The 27262-nt window shown below is 39.9% G+C and overlaps 6 protein-coding genes across 6 annotated transcripts; 4 read left to right on the top strand and 2 right to left on the bottom strand.

The window, feature by feature from the left end:
• The first annotated feature begins 256 nt into the window (after positions 1–256).
• Positions 257–6087, top strand: ing5a (inhibitor of growth family, member 5a). Its single transcript, XM_083940470.1, has 8 exons — positions 257–856; positions 2435–2506; positions 3401–3567; positions 3762–3873; positions 3954–4053; positions 4654–4789; positions 4904–4965; positions 5086–6087. The coding sequence occupies exons 1-8, from the start codon at positions 820–822 to the stop codon at positions 5123–5125; spliced, it is 726 nt and encodes a 241-aa protein (XP_083796596.1). The 5' UTR covers positions 257–819; the 3' UTR covers positions 5126–6087.
• A 400-nt stretch (positions 6088–6487) lies between these two features.
• cep19 (centrosomal protein 19) lies at positions 6488–7702 on the bottom strand (the record flags this gene model as incomplete). The annotated part of the gene is made up of 2 exons (XM_083940298.1): positions 6488–6834; positions 7573–7702. The coding sequence occupies 2 exons, from the start codon at positions 7700–7702 to the stop codon at positions 6488–6490; spliced, it is 477 nt and encodes a 158-aa protein (XP_083796424.1).
• A 352-nt stretch (positions 7703–8054) lies between these two features.
• pigx (phosphatidylinositol glycan anchor biosynthesis, class X) lies at positions 8055–10218 on the top strand. Its single transcript, XM_083940366.1, has 6 exons — positions 8055–8194; positions 8411–8492; positions 8570–8705; positions 8848–9061; positions 9249–9349; positions 9468–10218. Exons 1-6 carry the CDS (start codon positions 8131–8133, stop codon positions 9615–9617), a joined length of 747 nt encoding a protein of 248 aa, XP_083796492.1. The 5' UTR covers positions 8055–8130; the 3' UTR covers positions 9618–10218.
• Positions 10219–11293: 1075 nt separating this feature from the next.
• On the top strand, positions 11294–19753 carry pak2b (p21 protein (Cdc42/Rac)-activated kinase 2b). Its single transcript, XM_083940187.1, has 15 exons — positions 11294–11498; positions 12843–13214; positions 13314–13420; positions 13550–13700; positions 14006–14037; positions 14136–14249; positions 14388–14520; positions 14673–14736; positions 15323–15371; positions 15925–16037; positions 16162–16279; positions 16408–16507; positions 16600–16796; positions 18620–18757; positions 18894–19753. The coding sequence occupies exons 2-15, from the start codon at positions 13025–13027 to the stop codon at positions 18978–18980; spliced, it is 1593 nt and encodes a 530-aa protein (XP_083796313.1). The 5' UTR covers positions 11294–11498; positions 12843–13024; the 3' UTR covers positions 18981–19753.
• Positions 19754–20278: 525 nt separating this feature from the next.
• On the top strand, positions 20279–22530 carry rpp21 (ribonuclease P subunit p21). The gene is made up of 5 exons (XM_083940228.1): positions 20279–20401; positions 20521–20621; positions 21502–21584; positions 21767–21901; positions 22060–22530. The coding sequence occupies exons 1-5, from the start codon at positions 20345–20347 to the stop codon at positions 22152–22154; spliced, it is 471 nt and encodes a 156-aa protein (XP_083796354.1). The 5' UTR covers positions 20279–20344; the 3' UTR covers positions 22155–22530.
• A 68-nt stretch (positions 22531–22598) lies between these two features.
• Positions 22599–24460, bottom strand: aqp12 (aquaporin 12; the record flags this gene model as incomplete). Its single annotated transcript, XM_083940297.1, has 3 exons — positions 22599–22726; positions 22817–22933; positions 23866–24460. The coding sequence occupies 3 exons, from the start codon at positions 24458–24460 to the stop codon at positions 22599–22601; spliced, it is 840 nt and encodes a 279-aa protein (XP_083796423.1).
• Positions 24461–27262: the final 2802 nt, after the last annotated feature.

The raw sequence follows: 27262 nt of genomic DNA, 5'->3' as shown, positions 1-27262 counted from the left end.
TAACAAAGACAAAAAACGTATGGGGTCTGCTGAACTAAAGGAGAACATTTAAAATGCCTAAATAATCCAATCGTTTTTGACAATGCATCATGTTAAGTTTGAAGTGTCCTTCGCTTCGCCCACGGTGCATCCTCGCGTCCGTTCACTCTCTTTGGGGAGGGCGGCGTTTGTTTTGAATGACGTAACCTATCAGCTGACAGCCGTGGAAAGTGCGAGCAAACGCAGCGAGGGCGCGCTTGTTGGTCTCTGAGCTGGCCTTAATGCGTTACTTAGCCATCACATGATTACAATATAGATGTTTTGGATATGCGGATCTATTTTTTTTCTGTTTTGGTGACAGAGGTATCCTCTCAGCCGAGTAAAGTACACTGAGAGGGGGCCGCTGTCTCTATTTGGATCAAGCGAATACGGTGTATTAACAGTAGTAAGCAGTGTAGGAGTGGATATCTTAAAAAACGACATATTAATATCATTACTGAGGTGAATTATTGATCTGAGGACAGTTTTAGTCGGTTTGTGCAGCAGGAGAGTTGCACATGATACCGCTATCCCCGCTGCGCATGCACACAAGCACACACGCAGAAAAGTTGTGCGACTCCAGAGTGCGTGTGGGTGGGTGTGTGTTGTGTGTGTGCTGGAGGGAAACTGATTCTGCGTGTAGTCGTTTCACTACCGTCCAGAGAAGCCTTTGACTGCAGGTGGAATCTAGTGTCCAAGCCACTGACCGACGGGCGACCCCGGGTTATAAAACAAGCCGAACAAACTCTCCGGCCAACAGTCAGGGAGAGCTCACGACCACAGCTACAGAGCTAATCTGAAATGGCGACGGCGATATACTTGGAGCATTACCTTGACAGTGAGTATCCGGGAACACACTGCACCGGTGCTAACACTTAGGAAATACCGCGTCTCTTAGATGTTTAGTTGACTGTATCGAGTACTTTATGCTCTGGATGAGTGACAGACTGCAGCACGGCGCGTTAGCAACTAGCTGTTAGCTCGATAGCTCCACTGCTAACTGATTAGCATCGCGGTATAGCCGTCGGTGGTGGTGGTATAAAGTTGGGCCGTTTCTGCGTTAATGGTGTGAAACTCACCCAGGGGATGAAAATAATAAAGTTAAATTTGCTGGACGCATGTCAAATATATGAACGGAGTTAGCCGTTTGTATTTAGCTGTAACTGTCAGTTTCTGTCACAGCAGCTATGCTAACTAACTTAGGTGACCTACTAGCAATGGGGTTATAAGGTTGGTATACATGCTATCGCCAGGCCCAGTAATATAACGTTTTCTAAATGATGGCCATGTTGGTCGGAATGTGTGTGTTTGTGTCAGGACGTCAGGCGCCATATATTTGCAACCTGTTGATAAACGCGTTTCCCGTACAGTTAGCAGTGACGCGAGGGGGCGGAGTCTACAAGTGCGTCACATGTAAAGATGTAGAGCACAAGCTCTGACACCTGAGACAAGATGGAGATATTCCTGTATTATTTCCATATTACAGCAGCAAAGTGGAAAGCAACCATAAAAGAAGCATCAATAAGAAATAATGCATTCTAGATAAATACAGAAATATATGAACAATATAAACAGAGGAGAAGAATAACAGGAACAATACTGTGGACTGGAACCAGCTCACCTATGTTCATTTCAATGGCAAACAATAAACATTATATACTATTATATATTATTTTAATAATATTATATAATATATTTTTTTTTATCCAACATTGCTTTGCACAGACATCTGTGATTTAAAGTCTTTTTCATCTTATTTTATTTCTTTATATGTAAAGTTTCTTTTAGTACCATGAAACGCGCTATATGAATACAAAGTATTATTATTATTATTATGAATGTTGAGCTCATTGTTCAGATGTTGTTTTCATTTCTGTACATAATACTTTTTATTATAGTGTTCGATGTCTAACAGTTTCTAATTAATCTCATATTCTCCCCTCATGTCTTTGTGTTGCCTAAAAACTGTACTAATCCCTGAATTGGATATTGTAAATAGTTTTGAAGCGTTCCATTAAAGTTGTGTGCAGCACAGAATTAAAAAATCTCCATCTAGCTGCAGCGTTGGGGGATGCTGGCACTCTGAGTGACCTTACATTTAAACAATCCAATTCAAAAATGTAAACATGAATATGTTTAGACCTTTTCAACAGAATTCCATTGCTAGGCAACAGCCTTGGTCCTTGTTTACTTCCTGTCAGCTGATGTCATTAAGGTTTTCTGCTATAGGAAATAAACTAGGATACATTTAGAATGTTTATGTTTACATATTTGAAAGGTCTATAGGCCGGCTGTGGTTAGGGCGCTCACTACATCGATTAATATGGATATGTGGATAAATGGGCTAAGTGAAGCATTAGGATGCAATGTCTCTCTGGGTCTTGGTCTCCCTCACCCTTGTCAATTTATTTTCTAGGTATTGAAAACCTACCATGCGAGCTGCAGAGAAACTTTACTTTGATGCGGGACCTGGACAATAGGACTGAAGGTGATCATTTAATCTCATAAAGTTATTATCAAATTACCAAAACCTATATGGATTTGAATTCCCTGCTCACACATGGTCTACCTGCACAGGTATTATAATTTATTTTGCCTGATATGACCTCTTCTCGGGTCAGTGTGGGTGTGCACAGACTGAGCAGAACTTACACTTTGATGTTTTTTTTTACTAGTTTGGTGACTTCATGTCATTCCCAGTATGCATACTGCTGCTATCCTGCCCAGGGCTCCCTTGGAAAATAGATTTCATAATCTCAATGAGACTTACCTGGTTAAATAAAGTTTTAATTATACTATAGCTCCATCCAGCTTCAACCTGAGCAGAGATCTAATGTTTTTAATGGCAGATAACGTGATTTGTCATTGCAAAAAAGCAAAGGTGTAACTAATAACATTAAAAATTGCGCAGATTAGAGAAGTGTCCTAATAAACTATGACAGTGATCCAGTATTAGTGCCCTGAAACTGACTCACCCAAATTGTTATTAAGTACACTGGTGCATTTTCTATTTGTATTCAAGTTTATTTGTATAGCACAATTTAACAACAAGGTCATTTAAAGTGCTTTACATAAACCATTAAAAGCATTGGAAAGAAACACATATTTTGCCTCTTGTGTACAAGTGGACTCCAACCACTCCAATGCGAGTGGAGTAAACCACTCCAAAAGCAAGAGAAAAACATTCTGAAAAGGTATTTTCAGTTGTCAATTAAGTATCATTTTCAAGACAAATAGGGTCATGCAGTGCCTGTGGGTGTAGCATTATTGCGTTGTACCATTTAAAACCATTAGTAAATGTTTTAGACCTAGATTACCAGGCTTATAAATATTGTGCCAATCAATACTGGTTTTCCAACACTGTAATAATCATGTTGTGCAGAAAAGAAAGGAGAGATTGACAAACTGGCTGAAGAATACATTGCAAAGGTGAAGAACCTGGCCTCAGAACAGAGAGTGGAACATCTGCAGAAGATCCAAAATGCCTACAGCAAGTGCAAAGAGTTCAGCGATGACAAAGTCCAGCTTGCGATGCAGACGTATGAAATGGTCAGTCCAAAACAGACCTACCGGTATTTGGTCACATGTAAATTGTATGTGTTTCCTGTCACTGTTCAACAGATTCACTATTATAAAGATTTAATAATGCCAGCATGTTGGAAATGCGTCAAACTTTCTTGTACTAAATGGCTTTCTTAAAGGATCAGTCAGGTTCTAATCTGCACGAAATACCTTTACTGCAGGTGGACAAACATATCCGCAGACTGGATGCAGATCTGGCACGGTTTGAGAATGAGCTAAAGGAGAAACTAGAAGTGAGCGGCTACGAAAGTACGGAAGGAAGAGCAGTGAAAAGTAAGTTGGCTAACATCAAGGCTTTCATCATAGCACAAAAGAGACTCATGTACATCTTTAAATGTAAATATTTTCCACAGAGGGTGAATCCAGGGGGCTGAGAGAGAAGCGTGCATCCAGAGGAAGAGCAAAGAAAGGTTCTGATGAAGATTCCCCCAAAAAGAAAAAGATAAAAAACAGGTGTGTTCAGGTGGTGCGGTCACCTCCCTGAAGCTGCACCACACATTCTTATCAGACCTGAATGGCCTATATTATTAATACTGGTGTTAAAGCTGAAGATGTTGACCTGTTTATAAATATGTTTTTCTCATATTTGCTGAAAACGTCTGTATGTCCTGATAGCCCGATGAGACAGACATGTGAAAAACACCTGCTGTTTTGTGGGTGCCCCTGATGGCATCTGCAAGACTCCACCGCAACAGACCTAAGACAACCAATCAGAGCAGAGCGGTCTCTGACCCAGTGTCAGTGACAGCCAATGAACTCCGATCAAACTGTCAGCAGTGCCTATAAAATATAATTTGAGATTCTATTACTGTATTGCCTGTTTATTGCATAAAGCGTTCTCAGAAACTTATTTTAGTGTCATAGTCACGTGCTGTAGCATTTCATAATGCTGTCAGGATATAGTGAGTTTCAACAAATATGAGAAAAACGTATTTTATAGAAAGTTAACCAACTTCAGCTTTAATTTGGATTACCGATGACTTATTGCTACCCCCACTTTTAATATTTTTTCATTAATTGTAATCATGCTCTATGAATTATGTTGGATTTTAGCCCAGACCTGAGCGACGCTCTCCTGCCGATGCAACCATCAGACGTTTTGGACATGCCAGTCGATCCCAATGAGCCCACATACTGCCTGTGCCATCAGGTGTCATATGGAGAGATGATTGGATGCGATAACCCAGATGTACGTTTTCAGTGTTTTATTTTTTGCTTCAATTTAAATTTGACACATTTCTTTACTAAAGGAGCCAGTTTGAGAGATTATTAATACTACATCTTTTTTTTTTTTATACTTCAGTGTCCGATTGAGTGGTTTCACTTTGCTTGTGTTGATCTCGCCTCAAAACCCAAAGGAAAATGGTAAGAACTTTTAATTAGTTCCTGTTAACTTATATTATATGATATTTTTTAATAAATGGATCATTATTTTTAATGCAGATATCTCATGATGTATTTTCCCTCCACCCTCAAATCTCTCAGGTTTTGTCCGAGGTGCACCCAAGACAAGAAGAAAAAATGAGATTTCTACTTTGCTAATAATGTATGTTTGGTGTAGTTTAATTGTGTAATATAGATAAAGCTATATATCTCAGTTCCTATAACTTTCCATAGAGATGTTGTGTCACACAGCTTTTTTTTAAAGGCCTAATCCAGATTTGGAGTACAGAGTTGTCTGCCCCTGCACCCTCAGATTATTACCAATCAAAGTCCTTCCTCGCAAGTCATATAGTGTGTATATACTGTATATTATCATTACTAACATACTCAAAGATCTTGGATGGTGGCTTTAGCATACTTGAAATATCAATTTTATAAAGATCTTTTTTTTTTTCTTTTAACAAATTAACAGCCTGCTGAGAATTGACAAATTGAAACACCTTTAATCCGTACCAAATTTTGGTGGTATAAGGAATTTTGTGTCCGATTTTTAAGTTAGCTACCTCCTTAGGGAATACATCAGCACTGCACAAATGACTGCAGTTGATACCAGTGTAAACAATTATGTTTTGATTATCTTAAACCAAACAAGCAAAGCAATGTAAGTTCCTTCTTTAATGATTTTCAAAGAAGCTGCGACATGTTTGAATGTATTGTGGTACTAATGGTCAGTCAGTCAGTGTCTTATGTCAACTGAATGAGGTATTTAAGCACTTTGTATGAAATTCTCCCTTGAAGAGGTGCGATACTGCTTGGTTTAATGATATCGTTTGTCATTTAAAACTTTGCCATGTTGCATCATTTCAGACCATATGGAAATATATATGTTTTGTATGATATGAAACAATATTTTGTGGACAGGTTTTTCCAAAGATATATTTGTTGTATTGCTTAGTTATTGGTGTACACTCAAATTTTTATTTAATATGATTTTAGCATCTTCTTTCATATTGACTGTGAATATCACTCACTTAGGTGTAAGCCACAAATAAAAGAGCCAAAGTCTTTGTATTTTGAAAAATTCTGTATTTTATAACAAATAAATATTCACTATTATTCATGCAGTATTTCATTCATGGTAGTTTGAAAACTTGTTGTTGCCAGAACCATGGAAACATACATTCAGTTGCCGGTTTATTTGGTATAACTACAGTGAACGGATGTTCGACATCGACGTTCCTGCAGCAAATTCTACCTTCATAGACATGTACTGTTTGTTGAAACTGTTTAACTTTATGGACATTTTGGACAGTTTTAGTGCAGTTGAATTGTATTGCACTATAGTGAGTGTTGTTTTTAATATTCAGTCTACCCTTAATAATGTGAACTGTAGCTGCCAAATATATTTCCTGAAAAAAGCTGTTATCTCACAGATAAGTATCAGAATCAGTATATCGGTGATTTGTGGTCTGAAAGGTCAGAGAAAGGATTCCACACAACAGTTTTAAAATCCATCGTCAGACTCCTCGTCCCAGCTGCACTTTCCTTGAGTGGTCTTGGAGAAATCCATTTCTAGGTTGTAAACAAAGTCGGGATCATCTTTGCGCCTCCGGTTCTTCTCAAACAGTCCGTCCATTTGGCCCTTCTTGCGAGCCAGTTCATCATCGTCCAGTTTGTTCAGGTCCTCGTCGGGGTCCAGGCGGAACGAGGCCAGGCTGTGCTCCAAGCTGAAGCCTTGCATGTGATCTCGCAGGATGATGTGAAGCTTCTCCAGCTGGCTCTGGGACACACCCTCCAGGTAGTCCCTGTGCCGAGGGTCGGTCTTCATCTTTTCTGTAGCCATGCTGTAGTCTGGAGGTTAAGGGGAGAGGGCATCAGACTTCTCTGTGGAAGTCCACATGGTCAGATTAACCTGGTATGGGGCCCTATTGACCCCCCTGTTCCTCCGCACTTGTATACTATCGCTGTTCCTGTCCGGCCATTTAATTAAACATATGTTAAGGAACATGTATCATGTGGGCAAAATATTAAACTGAAATAAAAAGGTTTTGATATAGGGCCCTCAACATTACAAGGCCTCAGGATCAGATATAAATGAAGAACCCCCTTTAAAGCTCTTATCCTTTAAGTTTGCATAGTGTTAAAATGGCATTGGCCAGTGTGCCCAGTTGGTAATCCAATAACTACACAGTGCTGTCATAACATTAGAATTTAAAACGTAAACACTTATTTATCATTTATACATTAATACATTGTTCAGTTTAAACCATTTGGGAATAATGAATTAAAATAAAATTGCGGTCTTTAATCCTTTTAATTAAATATTTATCATTCAATGATTCTCTTATTGGCTCTTACAGAGGGGGTGAGTTGTAGCAGCCAGTAACGATTTAGGGGTCCCGATTTGAAGAGGAACTACTGGAATTGCAGTGGGATTACTGGGATTATTTTCATTAAATGGCATATGGAGAAAGTCTATATACTTATACTGACTTATATATGGGACTGAGGGATCCCTATGGTTTAAAAAAAGGAAAGAAAAGAAGGTCGTGTGCATGTATGAGTCGTGCAACATGTCTCTTGCCTTACCAGAATATTTGGAGAAGTTCCGCACAGGTATTACTCTTTTTCGCACATGTTTAGTTTCCTTGTGTTCATAAATTAAAACTATAGAGGGAGGACTGAACTGCACTCCGCATCGCTTTGCCTCGAAACTCATCTTCTGTTTATGTATAATTTCAATGGGCGTTTGACAAACCACGGAGCTTCAGAGATAATAAGTTCTACCGTTGCCTGGGTGCCTAACATTAGTCGGTCTTCCGGTCTTGGCCGACGCCTGCCTTTATTTAGAGTAAATATGTCAAAGTCTTATTGTTTTACTCACAGTTATTGTATTTATGTATATATTCAACTATATTTCTAGTAGCAGCCCCCTTTTTATATAATTATGGACTTAGAACATTCCCGCAATACCTGTTTATTTTTTCTCTCTAGTCAGGCACCGCCACAGCTTCCCCAGAACTACAAAAGGGTCCTTCAACACTCTTCCGTAAACATATTCAAAGAGAGCCCCGAGACAGAGCATTATAGCGTTAGTGAGCTAAATAGGCTGTAAAAAGCTTGTTGTAGTTCACCATTACTAATTTGATGTATTTTGTACTCCTTCCTGTCTTGGCTTGTTTATCAACATGTCATTGTTTGTTCGAAGAGGGTAAGTTATAACATTAATTATTTAGCTTATAATTGTGTAATATCTGTCTGTTCCCCATGAACCCACTTTTATGGCATCCTCATATTTTTAGTGCTTAATTAAAACCAACAGGGAATTGTTCAAGTCAGCCATGAATGTATTATTACAGTTGTGATACATAAGGAATGAGTCGAGTGTTCTTGACTAGGAAAACATACTGTTTTGTTTTTTTCATAGATGAGAACCACTGTGGTCTTCTAAAGTGGTGGCTTGAATCCTCAGTAGTTTCAGTGGAGATCGTCAAGAAGGGTTTTCACAGGTATTGTATTTTCAAACATGGAACAAATCAAGGCTCCTCGTGAGTGAATAAGTGAGGGATTTCTGGTGTGTTTTTAGGGAGGTGGTAACCTCCGTTGAGCTCAGCCCTGATGTGCTCAGTGGGGTCAAAGTGTTGCTGCTTCATAGATGGCCCAGAGGTGTCTATGTTGATCCTTACCAACTTGCATCCTTGAGTGATGGACGTGATTGGCAGGTAAGGTTGACACTTGGAAACTTACCTTATATATATCACGAGCTGAGCCAAAACATAGCACATTTGTGGGAATAGATATTACAAACCACATTCATGTACACTATGTATTTTTGTATTAATTATGTTTGTATTCATCTCCAAGATATTACTAGATTCAGCCATTGACCTAGAGGTGCCTGCTCACAAGACGGCAGGATTTGCCTCTTATGTGTTTCCCACCCCTGATGGACCAACTCCCAGACTGCTAAAAGTAACAATACCCATACATGGTCGCTACCACGAGCCTTCTTTTTTTGGCGAAACATTTACATCTGTTGACATTGCGCCTCCAGACCTGCTGCTGCGGACTGAAAGATGTATGTGGATCATTTTTATTCTGTAGCCATGTATGTCTCTCCTCAGAAACTATATACAATATGTTTTATCTATTTTTTTCAGTTACAACAATAACTTGACTATAAAAGGTCTTCCCTATTGTTTTGTCAGAAACACTGGATAAAAACTGTATCTGATAAAAATAACTTAATCTAATCTTCTTTCTAGGTACACAGCTCAACAATTTAGAACCTCATACTGCTGTGGACGCGCCCTGTACACACGACAATTCAAGCACATGTCCATGGGTTAAACTCCAGCATCAGCAGGTGGTTCTCTATTAAAAAAAAAAAATCTCTAGTGTAAAAAACATTCGGCCTTTGACGATAATAATTGTCTCTTGTTTCTTTTCTTTTTTCTCTTTAAATATGTCGTATCCTTGAGTAGCGAGGCCCAGTGGGTGTCCATTTTCCAGTCGGTGATGGTTCTTTGGTGACGCCTGTGTGTGGAGCAACTCTTCTAGTCACAGTGCTCTGCTGTGTGGCACTGTCCAAACACATGTGGAAACATCGCATCATTCATTTAAACAACTCATGATCTTATTATTACACCGTTCTGTCTGATAACAGGATGATTTTGGCATCGCTTTGATCAAGGTTTTCCACATAAACCATAACACCACACATATATTAACAGGTACAGACAGAAGACATCAGGTTTAGTACATTTTATCTGCACACAAAACAGGACAGGTAGGTCTATTTTATTTTATCAGCTCGGGTTTCTAAATTGAGGAGGTTCCTGATTTTTACCCTCTGAGCTAATCCAGGTATTTCAATTAACCAGGTTCTTGGAATAGGAACATAGCCTGACAACCAAGAAGACACTTGTTTATTTACTCCGTTTGAAACAGGTAACTTAAGAATGTCTGGCTGCAAATCATGTTAGGATTTCATTTCTGTAACCAACTAAAAGAATGGATGATTAAAAGATGCACATGTCTAACTAATGGCTAATTCTGGCATTATTTTTTGCAGTGTGTAATTATTAATTTTCGCTGTCCCTTCTCAAATAAACTAAACGTTATCCCAACTGCAAACAGCATTTTAAACTCTGAATAACAGACAAAAGATCTGCGCTCCTGCTGTTTTTTGTGTGCTCTGTGGTGATTTTTGTTTTGTTTACCGAAGGTTATTTCCCAACAATGGGTTTACATTGAAGTTTTGCTGTATTGTGTTATAACTGTGTTTGTTTTGAAAGCGTGCTTGCAGAGTCATAAAGCTGCAGTGCATATGAACACAGCACTACGGATAAGACTACCTGTTTAAATAAAGTATATTTTTTTATTAAAAGTATTTTTTATCTGTGAATGATTTTGGATGAAGTTTAATCAAGTCAATAAGAAGGTCAGAGGTCATGGTCTGCTTCAGAGCCTATATGGAAAATATAGATCAACATTGTTCTACCCCACAAAACCTTACTTCAAATTTGTCTGAATTCACATACCCAAAAATACCAAATTTGACAGGCTGAATAATTTGTAAATGTATATAAGACGAGGTGCAAGGCATCTTGATTATTTTCACTTGATAGAATGGTTCAGCCATAAAAAGGTTTGAACATTTCACTCAGAACACATATAAACACATACACATAATACAGCTTCAATGAAGAACTCCAATAAACATATATAAAGTGAATAAACTTATATAAGTACTGTATATTTAAGGTAAAAATGATATGGAATCATGTTTTTTTATGTTGTCTAATAAGGAAATTAAAGGAAAGTATCTACCATGTCACAGTATTGTTATGATTTAGACAATAAAAGTGTGTTCCATGATTCGAAATCTTAAATATATATCTATATACATATAGATATATAGATATATATATACATACCACACTGTTGATGGACCATGATTGAGATAAAATATATTCCAGTCTAAGTTTGCAGGAATTGCTCAAAGGTACTTCAGTAACTTCAGTCTGATGGAAAGTGTGTATCAATCAGCCTCCTCTGTGTTGAACTACATTACCTAAAATGCATGTCGACCTAATTCAACCTGTAAACCTCCAGTTTTCTAATGCATTACCGTGTCTTTCACTTGTAGTATTTCCAGTAACCAGACCCTGTTCTTAGAGCTCGGTTTTGCACACGGTTCTGTGCTGTGGAGACAGACAGCAGACAAACCTCGCACCATTATTCATGTGAAACATGTATTGAACAGTCTGGGGCTGGGTCGGTCGGTAGTTCCGCTTCCCCTCCGCCATAGCGGAATTATCCAAGGGCCGAAAAGATTGAAGAAAAGTTGAATTGTAAATAGTTGTAGCCACAATTTCCCTAACTTATTTGCACGGGTTGCGCATCACCAGGGCCCCATGTAACAGATAAGTACTTCTAACGGATTTACAACCGTTTTCCAACCGTCGAGGATCAAGTCCAGTTCTGTTGAAGTGTAACTGGTGTGGACTCCGGTGAGTCTGCTACCTCTGCGTCCTCTCCGTTAGCCCGCACATAAAACACTTTGGTATTGGATAGTTTGCAGCCTCTGTGGCGTTATCAAACCCACCTCTTGTCAAGGCGAATGTGTCGGGAAACTACAGAACTTTGGTTCTCAGTCTAGTAAGCATTAGCTAAAAGCCTAACGCCGATCTCATAGGATTGTAACCACTAGTGTAAGTTAGCTTGTCGTGCTAACGTTAGCTTCTAGCTAGCACACTTGTTGGCCCCGTAACGTTAGTTCATGCTAACACTAGCCTGCTAGCCGCCCCTGTTGTTACTCATTTGAAGGGCATTTTTGACAGAATTACCGTTATATGTGCACATTTCGTTATGTTTCGTATCTTAACAAGAAGCAATGAAGTGTTATCTTTTAATTTCTGTAACACAGAACGTGCATTATCCTTTTATCTTCATCTGGGCTCCTTTTTAGTCTTGTTCAGATGCGACACATGACACTAAAATGAAACTGATTGGCTATAAAAGCCCTCTTAGTAGTTCCCAGACTATTAGTACGGTTTTAGAGGGGACTACGTTGAGCCAAAATAAGCTGTGGTCACTGTTTGCGTCTCTCCTTTCAGTCTCTCACCCTCAGTATTAGTTAGCTAGATGTTGCCAAATAATTTCTCTCTTAGCGCAATAATTTCTATGCTTAAATTTAGTCACCACCCTATAAGCTGCCTATGTGTACTTTAAGTAGTGTCAGTTGTTCATATTGAAGTATTGTTGACTGCAAATACTAATATCAGTAAAATGTTCAGTATTATCTTTCATCATGTGCAGTATTATTCAATAGCAGTACAATCGGTTCTATTATGTCCATTATCATGTGCAATATACCTCTATTACACCATGGTATGTAATTTGCACTTTACTCCCAAGATCCTTTATTTTTATGTGTCACATTTTTGATGCTCTTTTGTTACCTTATATTGTTATTGTTTTTGTAATAGTCACTGCAAGTTTGGAGCAATCAGGAACAAGAATTTCCCTCTGGCTAAATAAAGTTCAATCTTGTCGTATCTAATCTTGTCTCAATACTGAGATAATGAGTTGGGACTGAGAGCATTTCAGACTGCATGTAGGGTTTCTCTCTGCTCCTGATTTCTGTCCCATACCATTGTGGCCCAAGATGATGGTGATTTTCACTAATACCAACACCAAGACCCCTGTTGTATACTACTGTAGTTGGCTTCAATTCAATACATTTCACTGAATTGTGAGAGCAGCTCCTTGATTATCAGTCACCACATTCTGCTAGATTGTGAAGCCCTGTTATAATATGTTTAGGGTCTAATGATTGTCTGATTTTCTTCCAGGTACCACTTGGTGCTTTGTTTCTCTTCTGTTGTCCTTTTCGGCACATCCTCCTGTAGCGCATGAGCACACCCGTGCCTCATGCTGATGTGAGCGCTGCCTCGCTCCCTCTGTGTTTTGCCATCCTCTCCCACTGTGCTCCCCTGCCCTCTAAGCCCTGCGAGGCTCACAACAACCTGTAGTGATGTGTGATAACGGAGACCCTGAGGATAAACCTCCTGCCCCTCCGGTCAGGATGAGCAGCACCATCTTCAGCACTGGATCTGGCAAAGACTCACTCTCAGCCAACCACAGCTCTAAACCACTGCCTTCTGTGCCTGAGGAGAGAAAACCTCGCAACAAGATCATCTCAATCTTCTCTGGGGCTGAAAAGGGTGAGTTAAGCAGACAGATATTTAACTTTAAATGTATTCTTGTGATTGGTCCAGGTGTGGTCATGTGTGATTTTTCAATAAGGTTTTGGTTACTTTCAGGTGGGAGAAAGAAAGATCGAGACAAAGAGCGACCAGAGATCTCACCACCTTCAGATTTCGAACACACCATACATGTTGGGTTTGATGCTGTCACGGGGGAGTTCACTGTGAGTGTTCACTGTTTGGTTCTCACACATATATATGCTTTTTGGTACCCGATTATTGACCAAAACACACATTTACATCACATCTTAGTCTGCACCATTTTGACACCACATCATCTTTCTCATACAAAGGGTATGCCAGAGCAATGGGCTCGACTACTCCAGACCTCAAACATCACCAAGTCGGAGCAGAAGAAAAACCCACAGGCTGTTCTTGACGTTCTTAAGTTCTACGACTCTACAGGCAATGGTCGTCAGAAGTACCTCAGCTTCTCCTCTTCTGGTGAGAGTGAAACTCAGACATTACATTTATTTAGTTACCTGCAGGGCATTATGAACTTATTTCAAGTGAAATAAAAGACTCCTCCATGCTTGTAGGTATCATTTAATTATTGTCTAAAATCATCCTTTACCATTTTGTCTTCAAGTAGATAACATTTCTTCCTTCCTCATAACGAGGAATTTGGTCAATATTATCTCATGTAAAGTTTAATGAGTGATTTGTCAACACCCAAGTTTAATGTGCAACTACAAGTACTTATAAAACCCATTATTTTCTCTCTGTCTCTTTGTTGTTTTTATTTACAGAAAAAGACGCATTCACTCCGGGGCCTCAGTCTGTAAATATTCCAAGACTTGTTAAAACACACCTGCTGTTTAATTTGTACTATGTTTTGTCTTATAAAGGCTGATAACCTTTTCTTTCACCCTGAATTAGCCGGTCAAAAAAGGCACTGAACCCTCTTCTCCGAATATAAAAGACATTGACGATGATGACGACGATGAAACTCCTCCTCCTGTTGTGGCACCAAGACCAGAACACACAAAGAGTGTGAGTTACCTGTGTAAAGTAGGCTTGACAGCACAATTACCCTTTTTTCATTCTAAATTTCATTTTTGAGGGCGTTCTTTGTAAACTTGAAATTGAATTATTCATTTGTTTGTCATTATTAATTGTTTCGTTGCGCAGGTGTACACTCGCTCTGTTATTGACCCCATCCCTGCTCCAAGCACGTGTCCAGACGGAGATACTGCCTCCAAGGCTGCAGACAGACAGAAAAAGAAGGGCAAGATGTCGGATGAGGAGATCATGGATAAACTGAGTAAATGATTAATAAATCATTACACTTACAAATCTGTTGTCACAAAAGTACAGCAGTTTAAACCCCACCTGTGACATACATTTGCTTACATTTGTTGGTTATGCTGTATTGTATTGTTTCCTTTACCTATGTGATTGTTATCTGTGTTATAGGAACGATAGTCAGCATTGGAGATCCCAAGAAGAAGTACACCAGATATGAAAAAATTGGTCAGGGGTGAGTGCAGATCCAGTTGTATTACCGACCACAATGTACAATGTACCCACAATGTTCTTGGATAATATCGACTTTGACTGTTGTCTGTTGTCAAGAAAGTGTGTTTTTCTCTCAAAATAGAGCAAATGAATTCCAGTTAGTACTGGGGCTAAATATTTCGCTTTTTTATTTCATTGTATCATACTATTACATCTTTGAAAAATAGAAAGTATGAATTGTCTGAGTCATAGCTTAAATTGGACAAAAAAAGATTCATGGAGTTAACAGACAGTGAGATACATTTTTGAGCTTTATCAGTGCAGGTTTATGAAGCCAGATACCTCCAACGAGACCTCACTATCCTACAAGACAGATCCTAGGAGTATTTTCATTCAAGTGTTTCTCAGTCAGTATCATCATGTCACAACTATGTTGGATGACTCATGGTGCTGGGGCATCTGTTCTGTTTAACGTCAGGGGTTTTGTGTGAAACTGGGACAGCATAAATACATTATGTGTGTATAATGATACGTATGCAGACTAATTTAAGTGAACTGTTTGTTGAAAAGTGCATTGACGTAAATTGCTGATGTCATTTATCTCACAGAGCATCAGGAACTGTATTCACAGCTATTGATGTTGCCACAGGACAGGAGGTAAAGAGTGACTTAATGGACGATAGATTACAAAAAGACAAACCATGAGATAAAAAAAAAATGACACATGAAAGTTAATAGTGAGACTATGTAAGTTTTGCCGAAGAGATGCCATTGTGGCAGCAAGTGGTAATTGTGAGCTAATGATAAATTCTAAAACATACTGTAGCAGTAGAAATTAAGTTGGCAAGTTGAACCAGTACTGTTAGTTACACAGCAATCTATATTTAGTCATAAGTAAGCTTACATCAGCTAACATTAGTAATTATAAGCTACCTTTCATACCAGACCAAGTAAGGGCGTATCAACAATACTTTTAAGTACATTGAATTGAGCAAGGGTGTATTTTATTGCTTATGAATTCAGCTTTTCATTTGTAAGAGGAAGAATGTGTTATTTCTTCTTTCCAGCCCAGTCTTGCTTTAAATGCTTTTAAGAGATATAAGACAGACAGACAAATAAATCAATTTCAATTTATATAATACATATACTTACACAGTCATAATAAAGAAGAACTTGGATATTCGTCACAACTGAGTCATTCTTTTTACAGGTCGCCATTAAACAGATCAACCTACAAAAGCAGCCGAAGAAGGAGCTGATCATCAATGAGATTCTAGTAATGAAGGAGTTGAAGAACCCCAACATCGTCAACTTTTTAGACAGGTAGGACTGAAAGTGAACCTGCAGCTGGAGTAGAACATCTAATCACAATTTTATCAAATCCAAAAAGTTGTCACAATAGCATGGTTGGACTCAGTGTGGGATGTTGTGTATTTGTGTGTGCCAGTTTCCTGATGGGGGAGGAGCTGTTTGTGGTGATGGAGTATCTGGCTGGTGGCTCACTGACAGACGTGGTAACAGAGACCTGTATGGATGAGGCCCAGATAGCAGCTGTCTGCCGAGAGGTATAATTCAGTTTTTACAACCAGGGCTATATGAATGAGATCGAATCCCACTTTATGTGAAAGGTGGAGGCCAAACAAAAACTAAACTCTTTTTCACTTTCACTCCCCACTTGTCTCTCTGCCTGCAGTGTTTACAAGCACTGGAGTTTCTGCACGCTAACCAGGTCATTCACAGAGACATCAAAAGTGACAATGTGTTACTCGGGATGGATGGCTCCGTCAAGCTGAGTAAGTGCTGCACTGATGTCATCGCTAGTAGCCTGTTAAGCTCTGTTCTTTCACTGTAGCTATGTATTTACTCTTCTCCATCTCTCGGACAGCCGATTTTGGCTTCTGTGCCCAGATCACTCCAGAGCAGAGCAAACGCAGCACCATGGTAGGCACGCCTTACTGGATGGCTCCTGAGGTGGTGACCAGAAAGGCTTATGGGCCTAAAGTAGACATCTGGTCACTGGGAATTATGGCCATTGAGATGGTTGAAGGAGAGCCTCCCTACCTGAACGAGAACCCACTACGAGTGAGTGATAACATTTGCAATGTTTTTGCTTATTAAACTTTCCTTTTTTATTTTAGACATTAACATGACATGTTGATATCCAACACTTTTAACTGAAACTCTCCCAGTTGACCCATCTTTACTGGGAGCAGAATTGTTGTTGTGTAGTGACTAATGGTTTAGTTGATTTGTTTGTGTCATAATTAAGCATAGTTGCTGAACAGCTGCAGGCCTTAAACTCTCATGAGTCAGCACAAAAGTAGGACAAATGTTCATAAGTCCTATGAGAGTTTGTCCTGCTCTCCACATGAAGTAACGGCAGCATACAAGGCAGAAGTCAGGGATTGAATAGTTGACTTGTTGTTAACAGAAGTTGTTAAGATACAAATATTTCTGCCCAGTTTATCTGCTACTCCTGTAAAATAGTGTTCAGTTGTAGGTGTGTACAAACACTACTCAAGCAGCTTTACTAACCAAATATGTAAACAGGGATACAGCGAGTGCCAAGCAATGTGTGTGGGAGAGTTGGATTAAATATAATAATGTTATAAGTTACTTTATATACATATCAAAAGGGATTTATGTACAATATAGGGAATGTGAAATTGACATAAAGTTTTGGTGCGGCATCTTGTGAGGAATGCGCTCTGTTTACCGGCTACAGTGGTTACCTGCTTACCCTTTTATTTGGCAAAAAAAGTGTATGCACTCTGGGGATGGGACACTTATCATTTATATCGTGGATGGCAATAAAAAAACAATCGCACTAAGTTGAAATTGTCATTCGTCCCATGCCTAAGGCACTCGGTCCAAAAGCAAGATCATTTACAATGTCAGGAACTAGTGCATCAGGGTCTGTAATCCAGTATTAGGCTGCCAAGTCATACAGATCCATGTTGTTTGTTGTTATTTCATCCAAATACCATTCCTTGGCATTGCGAGTCAATTTCCCCCGGTAGGTTCCCTTTTCTTTCTCTTTTCTCCTCATAAGATGTGACAGATTTGAACCGAATGGTAAGTACATGTAAATAACCACTGTAGCAGGAACAGGTATACAGAGCGTGTTCCTCAGAAGATAGCGCCCCAAAACAGCAGTGACGTACCTTCACATTCTCTGTGTATGTATTCACATCAACGTACAGCATACACTGGAGATCAAAATTAAAGAGTAACTGGTGTTTATCTGGCATCTGCAGACAATTTCCTTTATTGTTGGACACAACCTATTTATCTGGCGGCTCTCCTGGTTACTTTCCAAGATGGTATCTGCTCTAAAGTGACTGAAGCCCTGAGACAGCAGGTTGTCCAATGACGGCCTTGCCTTTGCTGAGGAGCATGTTGTGTGAACAGAGTGACTTCAGTGATGAGAGCAAATTCAATTTATGTATGTCTGAGGGGAAACGTTATGTTCGGTGTAAGACTTGGGAAAGACTGAACCCAAAGTGTGTAAAGAAGTCAGTTAAATTTGGAGGAGGAAGTGTCATGGTTTGGGGGATGTTTTCTGCAGCAGGAGTTGGGCCTCTTGTTCAGCTACATGGCAGCGTAAATGCAAATGTTTATGTGAACCTCATTTGGCAACATGCAATACCTTCACTGCAACTGTCTCCCAATCAGCTGCAATTTTCAATTTATTTGGTATCACCTACAGTACTTTAAGGAGTCTGTGTAAATGCTGGGTTAAAAAATGGAAACACTTTTTAATAGCACTAATTAAAAACAGATCTGACTTTTTAAATGCCCTCACTTCAGCAGTTTGACTTGATTCACTTGCTATAAGTTATTTCCTGAAACTGGATTTCACAGTTGTTCCTTTTGCTTTTTTTCTACTCTTATTGCTTCGGCAGGCATTATACCTGATCGCCACAAACGGCACACCCGAGCTTCAGAACCCAGAGAAGTTGTCTCCGGTCTTCAGAGATTTCCTCAACCGTTGCTTGGAAATGGATGTAGAGAAAAGAGGCGGAGGCAAGGAGCTGCTGCAGGTTAAGAACTCTTCCTGTCATTCGATTATTTTCATTGAACTTTGTTTATGTTTTAATGAAATGGGAATTTGATGAAATGTTTTCCCCTTTTCCCCCTCCTTCTCTTCTCTTTGTCAACCATTGCCCTGGTGTGCAGCATCCGTTCCTGAAGCTGGCAAAGCCCCTCTCCAGTCTCACACCTCTCATCCTGGCAGCCAAGGAGGCCATGAAGGGCAATCGTTAGCTGATGAAACTGGCTACCCTGCCTTCCCATGCTGTGCACAGATACGTGCCAACCATTTAGATTTTGTGCCAGACAATAGGCTGAGAGTGACTTTCCACTCTTGATGCACCAGCCTTATAAGCCCTGACAAACCTCACTGTGAAGAAGACCAAAAATATCGAGCACAACTCCACCGCTGTCCGTATGATCTCAGATGTCAGAAGACAAGTCAAACTTAAGTGCTTATTTTCAGAGTCAGGCGTAGTTATTTTGGACAACAACTCTCCTGGTGACAAGTTAGGGCTAGGCTTGTATTTAACTTGGAATGAAGAAGATGCCTAGTTCTATTTAGTTTTTTTTTAATCAACTGCCTTAAACAAATGCAAAATGTTGCCTAATGTATTGTTGATTGTGTCAATGTTTCTCTTCCTATGATTTTTACTACCTTTGTAATTTACCTTTCAGTGTGTCAGTGTCTTAGTTATTTTGATACTTGAATTTCATATGTGTCCCCCTTCTTGTTATGTAGTTGATCTCATTCAATGAACACTCTTGCTATTTCCACATTGACTCGTGTTTTATGGACATTTTCTCTTACCGGTTTTATAGGAAACATATCAGTACATTCGTCATCATGAACATGTGCTGTCAGACCTACTGTACCAGTATTTCCCCTGTATCATTAGTCTCCTGATACCAGAGGTGCACCTTACAGGCAAATTGAAATGTTAGATTGACAGGGTTTATACTTTCTTCTTTATTGTTGTTATTAAAAATGAGTATTGTATGTTGAACTCTGTCTTTTGTGTTCTTCTGGACTAAACAAATGTGCTTGTCACCATGTGTATATTGTGTACTTAATGTTTAGTTTGAAAAAAAAAAATGAAGTGGCCAAATCATAGTGTTTAGCTGTTGAAGGCTGGTAAAGACAATTTGTAGACTGTTTTCTTTTTTTTCTTCTGGATAACTAACAACCTTGTCTGCACTCTCAAATAAATGCAACTGCCAGTCACCTGATTTTGTGATTTGAGCGTGAAAGTGATTCTTTTTATGAAGCTACACGAAGGTAAAAAACATGACTAGACTAATATATGTGGTGCATCATAGTTTAAGTAATCTGTCCTCTATATATCCACTGTACATTTGAGCTGAAACCAATGAAGACTCTAGTTTATCATCCACGTTGGCTTTATGACTGGGTTCTCTACAGGCAGTGTGCAGATACAGGGTCTCTTTGTTTTTAGGTAGGACGCCGACAGTCATTTAAAAAGACTCTAAAGTGGGTGTGCTTTTATTTTGGAGGTTTTGCCCGGAAGTCCCACAAAGCTAATGTACAGCCGCCGTAACGACAGCGCTACTCTCTTCTGCCCTGACCTCTGTGTGTAATGGCACTCAATATAAAAGACAAAGACGCTTACCAAAGAGTGAACTATCTTTATCAGGTAGGATGTAAAGGATGACGGAGAGACGAGTCACTATGGTGATGCCGTCGGCAGCAGTCACGTGGCTAACATGTTAGCCTCTTTGCTAAGTTTACGTGTAATGATGTTGTCTCCCTCAGGCTGCACATTGTGTCTTAAACCAAAACCCGGAAAATGTGGAGCTGGCTCGGTTCTACTGCTTCACACAGAAGACCATTGCCAGACGTTTAGTTATCAGACAGTAAGTGTGCGTCCGTGTGCTCCAGTGGTGTTGGTTTGGTCTGGGATTGACTTGGTTTTATTGTGAAGGGAGGACTACAGAAAGGTGCTGCTCCTCCAGAGTGATGGAGTCAAGTGACTTCTGCTTTTCACTTTAAATACACACTTAAGTGACTATTTGTTCCTTCTTTAATAACAATGAATATGGGAGCTGCCGTTTATGTCGAGGAAATCCCTCAAACCCTGTCATACTGCTGTCCATACTAGGGATCCACCGACATGGAGTTTTTAGGGCAGATACCGATTTTCTTGTCATCAGCCAACCGATGACCAATACGGACTGCAGATTTCCTTGAGCCGATATTTGGAGCCTATACTGCTTTTGCTCACTCAATATACTTCATAAAAATGACACAATGATGACAGCAAATGTAATGTTAAAGTCTCAGTTTTTATTCCAGAAGGAACATTTATTGACTTTAAAAAAGGCGTCTCCAGCAACACAGAGCTGCCTGTGGACGCCTGTCTATAAATGTAATGTCTGTAATACGGGGGAAAAAAACTATCGGCGAACGCAGCAGCCCACATCCGCCGGCTGATATTATCGGACAAATATCGTCCGATAATATCGGCTGGCGGATGTATCGGTCTATCACTAGTTCGTACTCACTAGGAACACATGTATTCATCAATTGATGAAATAGTCCTCAACAAATGCACCATGTACTAAAACTACAGTGCCAGAAAATGATTGTGACTCAATTTAAAAGATTTACATTGTCTGTAGGAACCAATGGGCTCGGGAATGAGTGCCAACATAGAATAACACCTGCCTTATCCTTTCAGTGTAACCTGTCCATAAATATGTTTTCAATATCTGTTAATGGCGGCTTTTATTGCAGAGATCCATCGGTGAAGAGAACATTATGCAAGAAGTGCTGCTCGCTGCTCATCCCCGGTGTAACGGCTTCAGTGAGACAGCAGAGTAAGTCCGTTCATCATTTATAGGGACAGTCCAGTTCCCGCTGTTTCCCATGATTCTTTGCCTCGCATACCAAAAAGTAATTAGATTGTAGGTGTCCTAAACAGGTCATTTATGTGTTTAATCTCAATTTGCTTTGTGAATTTAAAGAAACACTAACTGTCTTTTTGTTGACGTGTCATAAGGGAAGAAACGCAAGACCCGCTTCACTGTTGTGAGGTGCCTCAGCTGTGGGCAGAGCAAGAGGTTACTGAATGATCCAGATTACTGTTTATGGGTGGACCGTCCCGAGGCACAGCTGGAGCAACGAAAGCAGCCAGGTGATGAACCTCAACTCAACTCTGCACGCCACCCTCACGAAGGATGGTTTTCATAGACACGCTGTGATTCATCCAGATTTGTAGTGTGAAACTGTGAGGTGTTTAATGTTTGAGGGCAATCACTGAGCTGACCGTTATCCATTCTTTCTCACTCCCAGATTCTTCTATTAAAAAACAGCCGAAACACAAAAAGCCTGATCGCTCAGTGTCTTCTGAGCCCAGCGCTGCCCAGAGCACGTCCAGCACAAAGTAGGAGTTCCCCCCATCTGACAGAGAAATGTGAAGGGCTGATATTTCTCTTTTTTTTTTTGGGTTAAGATAAGTGTGGCTTTATAAGTTACATTTTAGTAATTTTACAGATTTTGTAACTTGTTTTTACTTCTGTGAGATCATTTCCAGTACTGTGTTCAGTGTGTACGGCTGTGCTGCAGTGTGATTTTTGATGCTACCAACAGATGGCAACCATGTGGTGTCCTTCACGTGGAGAATTTAAAGCAAGACATGTTGGTCACAGCATTGATGGTGATGATTTTATTCAAAACCGCCAGAAGAATTCAATTTATTTGTCTTTATTATGTTTTTTTTCTTCTTCATATTTTACATTTTCTGTACAGTAAAAATATCTTGGCCATTAACCATTTGTTGTCAGGTACTTTCCTTAAAGGTTTATTAGGGAGGGTGAAAAGTGTAGTTTCTTTCACATTTTCTTCTTTTCTGCTTTTTCCCCCTTTGGCACTCTGAAACGTGTCTTCTGAAAATAAAGTAGGTTCTTGGCAAAGATCCTTGGGATATGGCCCATGTACAAGAGAAGAGCCAGAGTCATGCCTAGAAAACAGACGTTCACCGTAAACAGCATGTTCACTTTTACAGAACAGACACAGGATGCACATATATTTCATTTGAATGTAGTTTTACCCGTGAGAGGGCCCAGCCAGTAGACCACTGCGTACTCTGTGAAGGTAAATCCAGGACAGTGGAAGGTGAGGCCATAGGACAAGGAGGGATTCACGTAAGCTGAGGTGTAGCCTCTGGCTGGAAAAAAGAACCGACATACAAAGTTTATGTCCATAAGTAGATGTTAGAACTCATAATTTGGTGTTAATTTGCATAAATTGAAGCACAACCCTGATCATGAACATAAAATATCAATGAAATATCCAGTGTAAGAGGTTAATACTAAATGAGCAGAACAACAATTAATTTCAGTGGATACACAGAAGCATAACTGATCAACTAGAGGGTTAAATAAAGGTTGCTTGTGATTTAGGCTACTGTTTAACAGGCAACACAGTGAAAATTCTCAGTCCATTTTATGTACATGCACAGAAACTGATCTCATGATACTCAGCAAGAGGAGTGTTTGTTGCCTTATTTCCCAGTGTGTCTTCATATTTCTCTAATTTAGGTTAATTTGCAAAAGTTTTAAATGTCACATATTGTAAGAAGTGAGATTTCCAAGTCACTTTGTACTCTAAAGCAAGTTGATGTGCTATATAAATACTTTGAGAGTATCAAAACGCTCAGTCTGCACAAAAATGCACACTGCCCGCGTTCAGAAACTGTCTTTAAACAAGCTGTCAGGACTTCTGTACAGTTGCGATGGCACAGCTGTAACAATCGGAGCAGACTTGGTTTTTTCACAAGCGGGTCGTAAAGAGACAGCCACTAATATGGAGCATTTCAGACAGAGCGTGAATACAGGTATATTTAGGCAGACGTTATGAGACATTTTTATTTTTAACAGCATAAAACATGTTGAGTAAAAATGAGTATAAACCTGAAAAAAGCGCAGTATGGGGCCTTCAAAAATTCAAATGTTTCATTTTGCATTCCAGTAATTTTCCTGCACTCGTTTATTCATATCTACAATTGCAACGTTCCATTTTTTTTCTTTCTACGAGTATGTTTTTGAATGTTTATTTGTTTTGCAATCATGACCAGGGCCAGGTTCAGCTGCAACTTACCTGTATGGGATAGGAAAGTGAGGAGGACAGCGATCAGGGGCACCCGGATCAGAGCAGATCTGCGTCGCAGGCTTAGATGGACTAGATGAAAGATGAGCGTGCAAACAAACTCGGTGAAGAAACCCTGAAGCAAAGAGACCAGCAGAGATGTGCTGCACTCTCTAGCCATTAGGTTTTTGATCATGTGCATGTCTGTCAGCTCCAGACTCCAGTAGTACACAGCTACAAGAAGGGCTAGGTGGGCCCCGAGAAACTGAGCTGCAACAGCGAGGAGGGTGGGCAGGGTGGTGGCCTCCAGCTGCAGGAACTTCAGCACAACAAGGGTGGGATTCCCTGACGCACCACCACAGATTACACCGTGGGTCAGCAGCACCACAAACAGTATGGTCAGAGTCACATCAGGCCCCAAGCCCCCGGCCCACTCACCCACCTCCACAATGGTCTGCACCTCCAGCCAACATGCCACCAGCATGAAAGAGGAAGCAAACTCCAAAATGAAGCTAAACCGTGGCCATTTTTTAAGGAGTGTTCGTACGACGGCTAAAAAAATGACGACAGCCACAAAGTATCCGAGAGATGCGTTCAGTCCAGACATGGCTCAGATCGACTGTCCCCTGCTGCGTCTTTTCCAAAAGAAATGAATGAGGGTTTGACCCGACAACTCTGCTGTCTGTTCAGCAACGTGGCACATGCAGAGACACAATTCTTATCAGAGACACGTCAGGTTTTTGTCCTACCGCCACCTGCCAAAATACACACGGGCTGAGGTCAGGTCAAGGAGCTGGCCTTCATCTGGTGTTCATGTAATGAGAAGTAATAATTAGATCACAGCTTCGCTCAAATGCTTACGCTCTCTGACATAAGCTGTAAATGTTCTTTTCCCAAGGACGTAATGGTTGAAGAGTAACTGAAATACAAGTGAAAACAAACTCCCATTGGATTCAGTTCAATTCAATTCAAAAGGCTTTAGTGGAAAGGCATCTGAAATGTGTTACCAAAGCACAATTAACAAAGTACAATGCAATAAATTGACACAACATAAAGTGAATAACAGTACAGTATTATATAACAGAATAAAATAGATGATGGAATAATTAAATACAAGTAATATAAGCAAAGGAGACGGTGCTGGTGATCAGAACATGGTAACATACTGGTTGCCTCTTATTGTGACAGGAAGTGTCATATTTAGCAGCCAACACTGCACATTACTTATTTTCTCCCAGATTGAGGGGTATTTTCTCTTTTTCTGTCAGAAATAAGGGTGATTCTTTTCAAATGTTGTAAACAATTCCTCCCAAATATTCCCATAATTATGACATTGTGTTAAAAGGTTTCTAGGATGTTGAAGGATATGGGCCGGTTCCATCTGGTGGCCATTGGTCTAAAAAGAGTAAGAGTTTACAGTGACCATCATATTTTATCACTTAGTTTTAATCTGTCGAGAATTAAATTAAAATGTTGAATTCTCACGTGAAGGTCTGTATGTAGCTTTTGTTATGCAAATAGTAAACAAAGAGCTGGAGTGATCTTCTCCAGAGTGATCTCTGTGTTTTTTCTGGATCTCCTCCATCTGGCTCCACTCGAGATCCATAAATGTCTCAAGCTATCATTGTTTTTTGTTTTGTTTTTTTACCCATTCTTCCTGCTTCTCCTCAAGCATATGTTTATTGTTTATGGACTCCAGTGGGACTTGTCCTGATCCCACTGGAGTCTCTCAGTCTCCAGGCCCTTATTTACCTGAGACAGAGCAGAGACAGTGTCAGAAGAACAGATAGCTGAAGGATAAGAGGCAAGTAGTTAATCTTGCGTACTGGGTTATGTGCCTTTTCCTTTGTTTGGGGCTTTTTTCTTGTAAATCCACGCAGCACAAGCACACAAAATAACATTTTTTTCCATATTCAAAACGAACCATCTCAGATAAATGTTGTATGACATGTTCCGTTAGCTGAAATAATCACATTCAGCCTTATGACTTGGAAAGAGTAAAGATTCCTTGTGTGATCAGATGTTTGTGTCCACATTGTTTGGTCTATATTCCTGCAGCTCCATCTTATTCTTATACTAAATGTCTGTAATGTTTCTAAAGAGGCCTGCTCTTTTATCCCCAGAAGAGACAGCGGTAACACATTTTAATAAGGGTACAAATCTTATTCTGAAGTGATGCCTGATGAATACGTAAAAATCAGGATCATTTCATGCATGAATAAATGCAGGATGGATCATAAATTCATGTTGCTCACCATTAACAAAGTTAAATGTTTATTTCTGGACCATGCATTTACTCTCTACCATCCAAAGCCTTTAAAAAGGATATTTTGACCTGTGACAGTAAGGGAAAGCATGTGTTAATAAGTATGAACTTTAAAATGAGGATGGCTGATTTCCATTGAGCTGCTTCAGTTTCAGGTCCTTTTATTGTGTGTGCTGGGCTCAGTCCCTGTCAAACTGTCATGGCTTATTGAGACACTTATAACAGTGCCGTTGTTAAGGGGGAAACACCACCTAAGTTAAGTTCCAATATGTTATTTCCTCAGCCTGAGCCCAGTATTATTCCTCATACACATAACTGATATCTTCTACCCCCCCAGCCACCATAGCCAAAGTCTCACAGTTTGCACATGACCTCTGTTACTGGTCCAGCTCAAAACGCCCAAACCTAGCAGCCAAGACACTCCAAACATGCATCACTGAAATAGAGACCTGGACAAACATGTGGAGAATCAAACTGAACCCTGTCAAGACCCAATGCATCCTCTTTACAAAAAAAACCCACACCTGCAGACCAACAACATCAACCTGTCACTCAACAATCACAAAATCAGTATCAGCAAAGAAGCAACATTCCTCCGTATACCATTTCAAAACAACATGACCTGGACGAAACACATCAATAACATCAATAACCCCCCCCTTGCGAACCCAGAACCTTGTTCTTCATGTGCTAAAACCTCACAAGTCCTTTGCCTCCTCCCACCTCTCCGGCCGCCTCCTGACATCATGAATCATGGCTGTAAAAGGGCTCAAGCCCTGTGCTATCCCTCCAGGTTCATGACTATTTAGACGTGACTTAGACTCCAGAGCCTAGAAAGGTTCAATCAATATTAGTGAACATGAGCTGCTCTCTGTCAAAGTCAAACTACAGAAGTCTCGAGTGCGGAGCTTCTCCATAGACAATGAATGAGACTGATTTTGTTTGTTTTCTTCTTTATTCACAAATGAGCTTATTCCATTGTAGTGTTGTCAGTTGTGAAACAGAAAATGTTTCCATATACTGGGTGCTCTGTGTCATCTATAACATATTTCAAAACTCCTTGTCTATGAAGCAGCTCCACGCTTTATACCTAATGGCATCACAAATGTGAGTTTTATCACTCTGGTTTTTGGATTTGGAAAA

This window comes from Echiichthys vipera (assembly GCF_963691815.1).
Source record: "Echiichthys vipera genome assembly, chromosome: 3".
Classification (NCBI taxonomy): domain Eukaryota; kingdom Metazoa; phylum Chordata; class Actinopteri; order Perciformes; family Trachinidae; genus Echiichthys; species Echiichthys vipera.
This window is presented reverse-complemented; position numbering and strand designations above follow the sequence as displayed.

What these genes read in the sequence shown, in the direction of transcription:
- pigx (XM_083940366.1), top strand. Translation starts at nt 8,131, where the DNA reads ATGTATTTTGTACTCCTTCCTGTCTTGGCTTGTTTATCAACATGTCAT. An exon ending in TCATTGTTTGTTCGAAGAGG is followed by an intron (nt 8,195 to 8,410) that starts GTAAGTTATAAC and finishes TTTTTTTCATAG; the next exon opens with ATGAGAACCACTGTGGTCTT. An exon ending in GTGATGGACGTGATTGGCAG is followed by an intron (nt 8,706 to 8,847) that starts GTAAGGTTGACA and finishes TTCATCTCCAAG; the next exon opens with ATATTACTAGATTCAGCCAT.
- pak2b (XM_083940187.1), top strand. Translation starts at nt 13,025, where the DNA reads ATGTGTGATAACGGAGACCCTGAGGATAAACCTCCTGCCCCTCCGGTC. An exon ending in CTTCTCTGGGGCTGAAAAGG is followed by an intron (nt 13,215 to 13,313) that starts GTGAGTTAAGCA and finishes GGTTACTTTCAG; the next exon opens with GTGGGAGAAAGAAAGATCGA. An exon ending in TCACTCCGGGGCCTCAGTCT is followed by an intron (nt 14,038 to 14,135) that starts GTAAATATTCCA and finishes ACCCTGAATTAG; the next exon opens with CCGGTCAAAAAAGGCACTGA.
- rpp21 (XM_083940228.1), top strand. Translation starts at nt 20,345, where the DNA reads ATGGCACTCAATATAAAAGACAAAGACGCTTACCAAAGAGTGAACTAT. An exon ending in AGACGTTTAGTTATCAGACA is followed by an intron (nt 20,622 to 21,501) that starts GTAAGTGTGCGT and finishes CTTTTATTGCAG; the next exon opens with AGATCCATCGGTGAAGAGAA. An exon ending in GGAGCAACGAAAGCAGCCAG is followed by an intron (nt 21,902 to 22,059) that starts GTGATGAACCTC and finishes TCTCACTCCCAG; the next exon opens with ATTCTTCTATTAAAAAACAG.
- ing5a (XM_083940470.1), top strand. Translation starts at nt 820, where the DNA reads ATGGCGACGGCGATATACTTGGAGCATTACCTTGACA. An exon ending in CTTGGAGCATTACCTTGACA is followed by an intron (nt 857 to 2,434) that starts GTGAGTATCCGG and finishes TTTATTTTCTAG; the next exon opens with GTATTGAAAACCTACCATGC. An exon ending in CGATGCAGACGTATGAAATG is followed by an intron (nt 3,568 to 3,761) that starts GTCAGTCCAAAA and finishes CCTTTACTGCAG; the next exon opens with GTGGACAAACATATCCGCAG.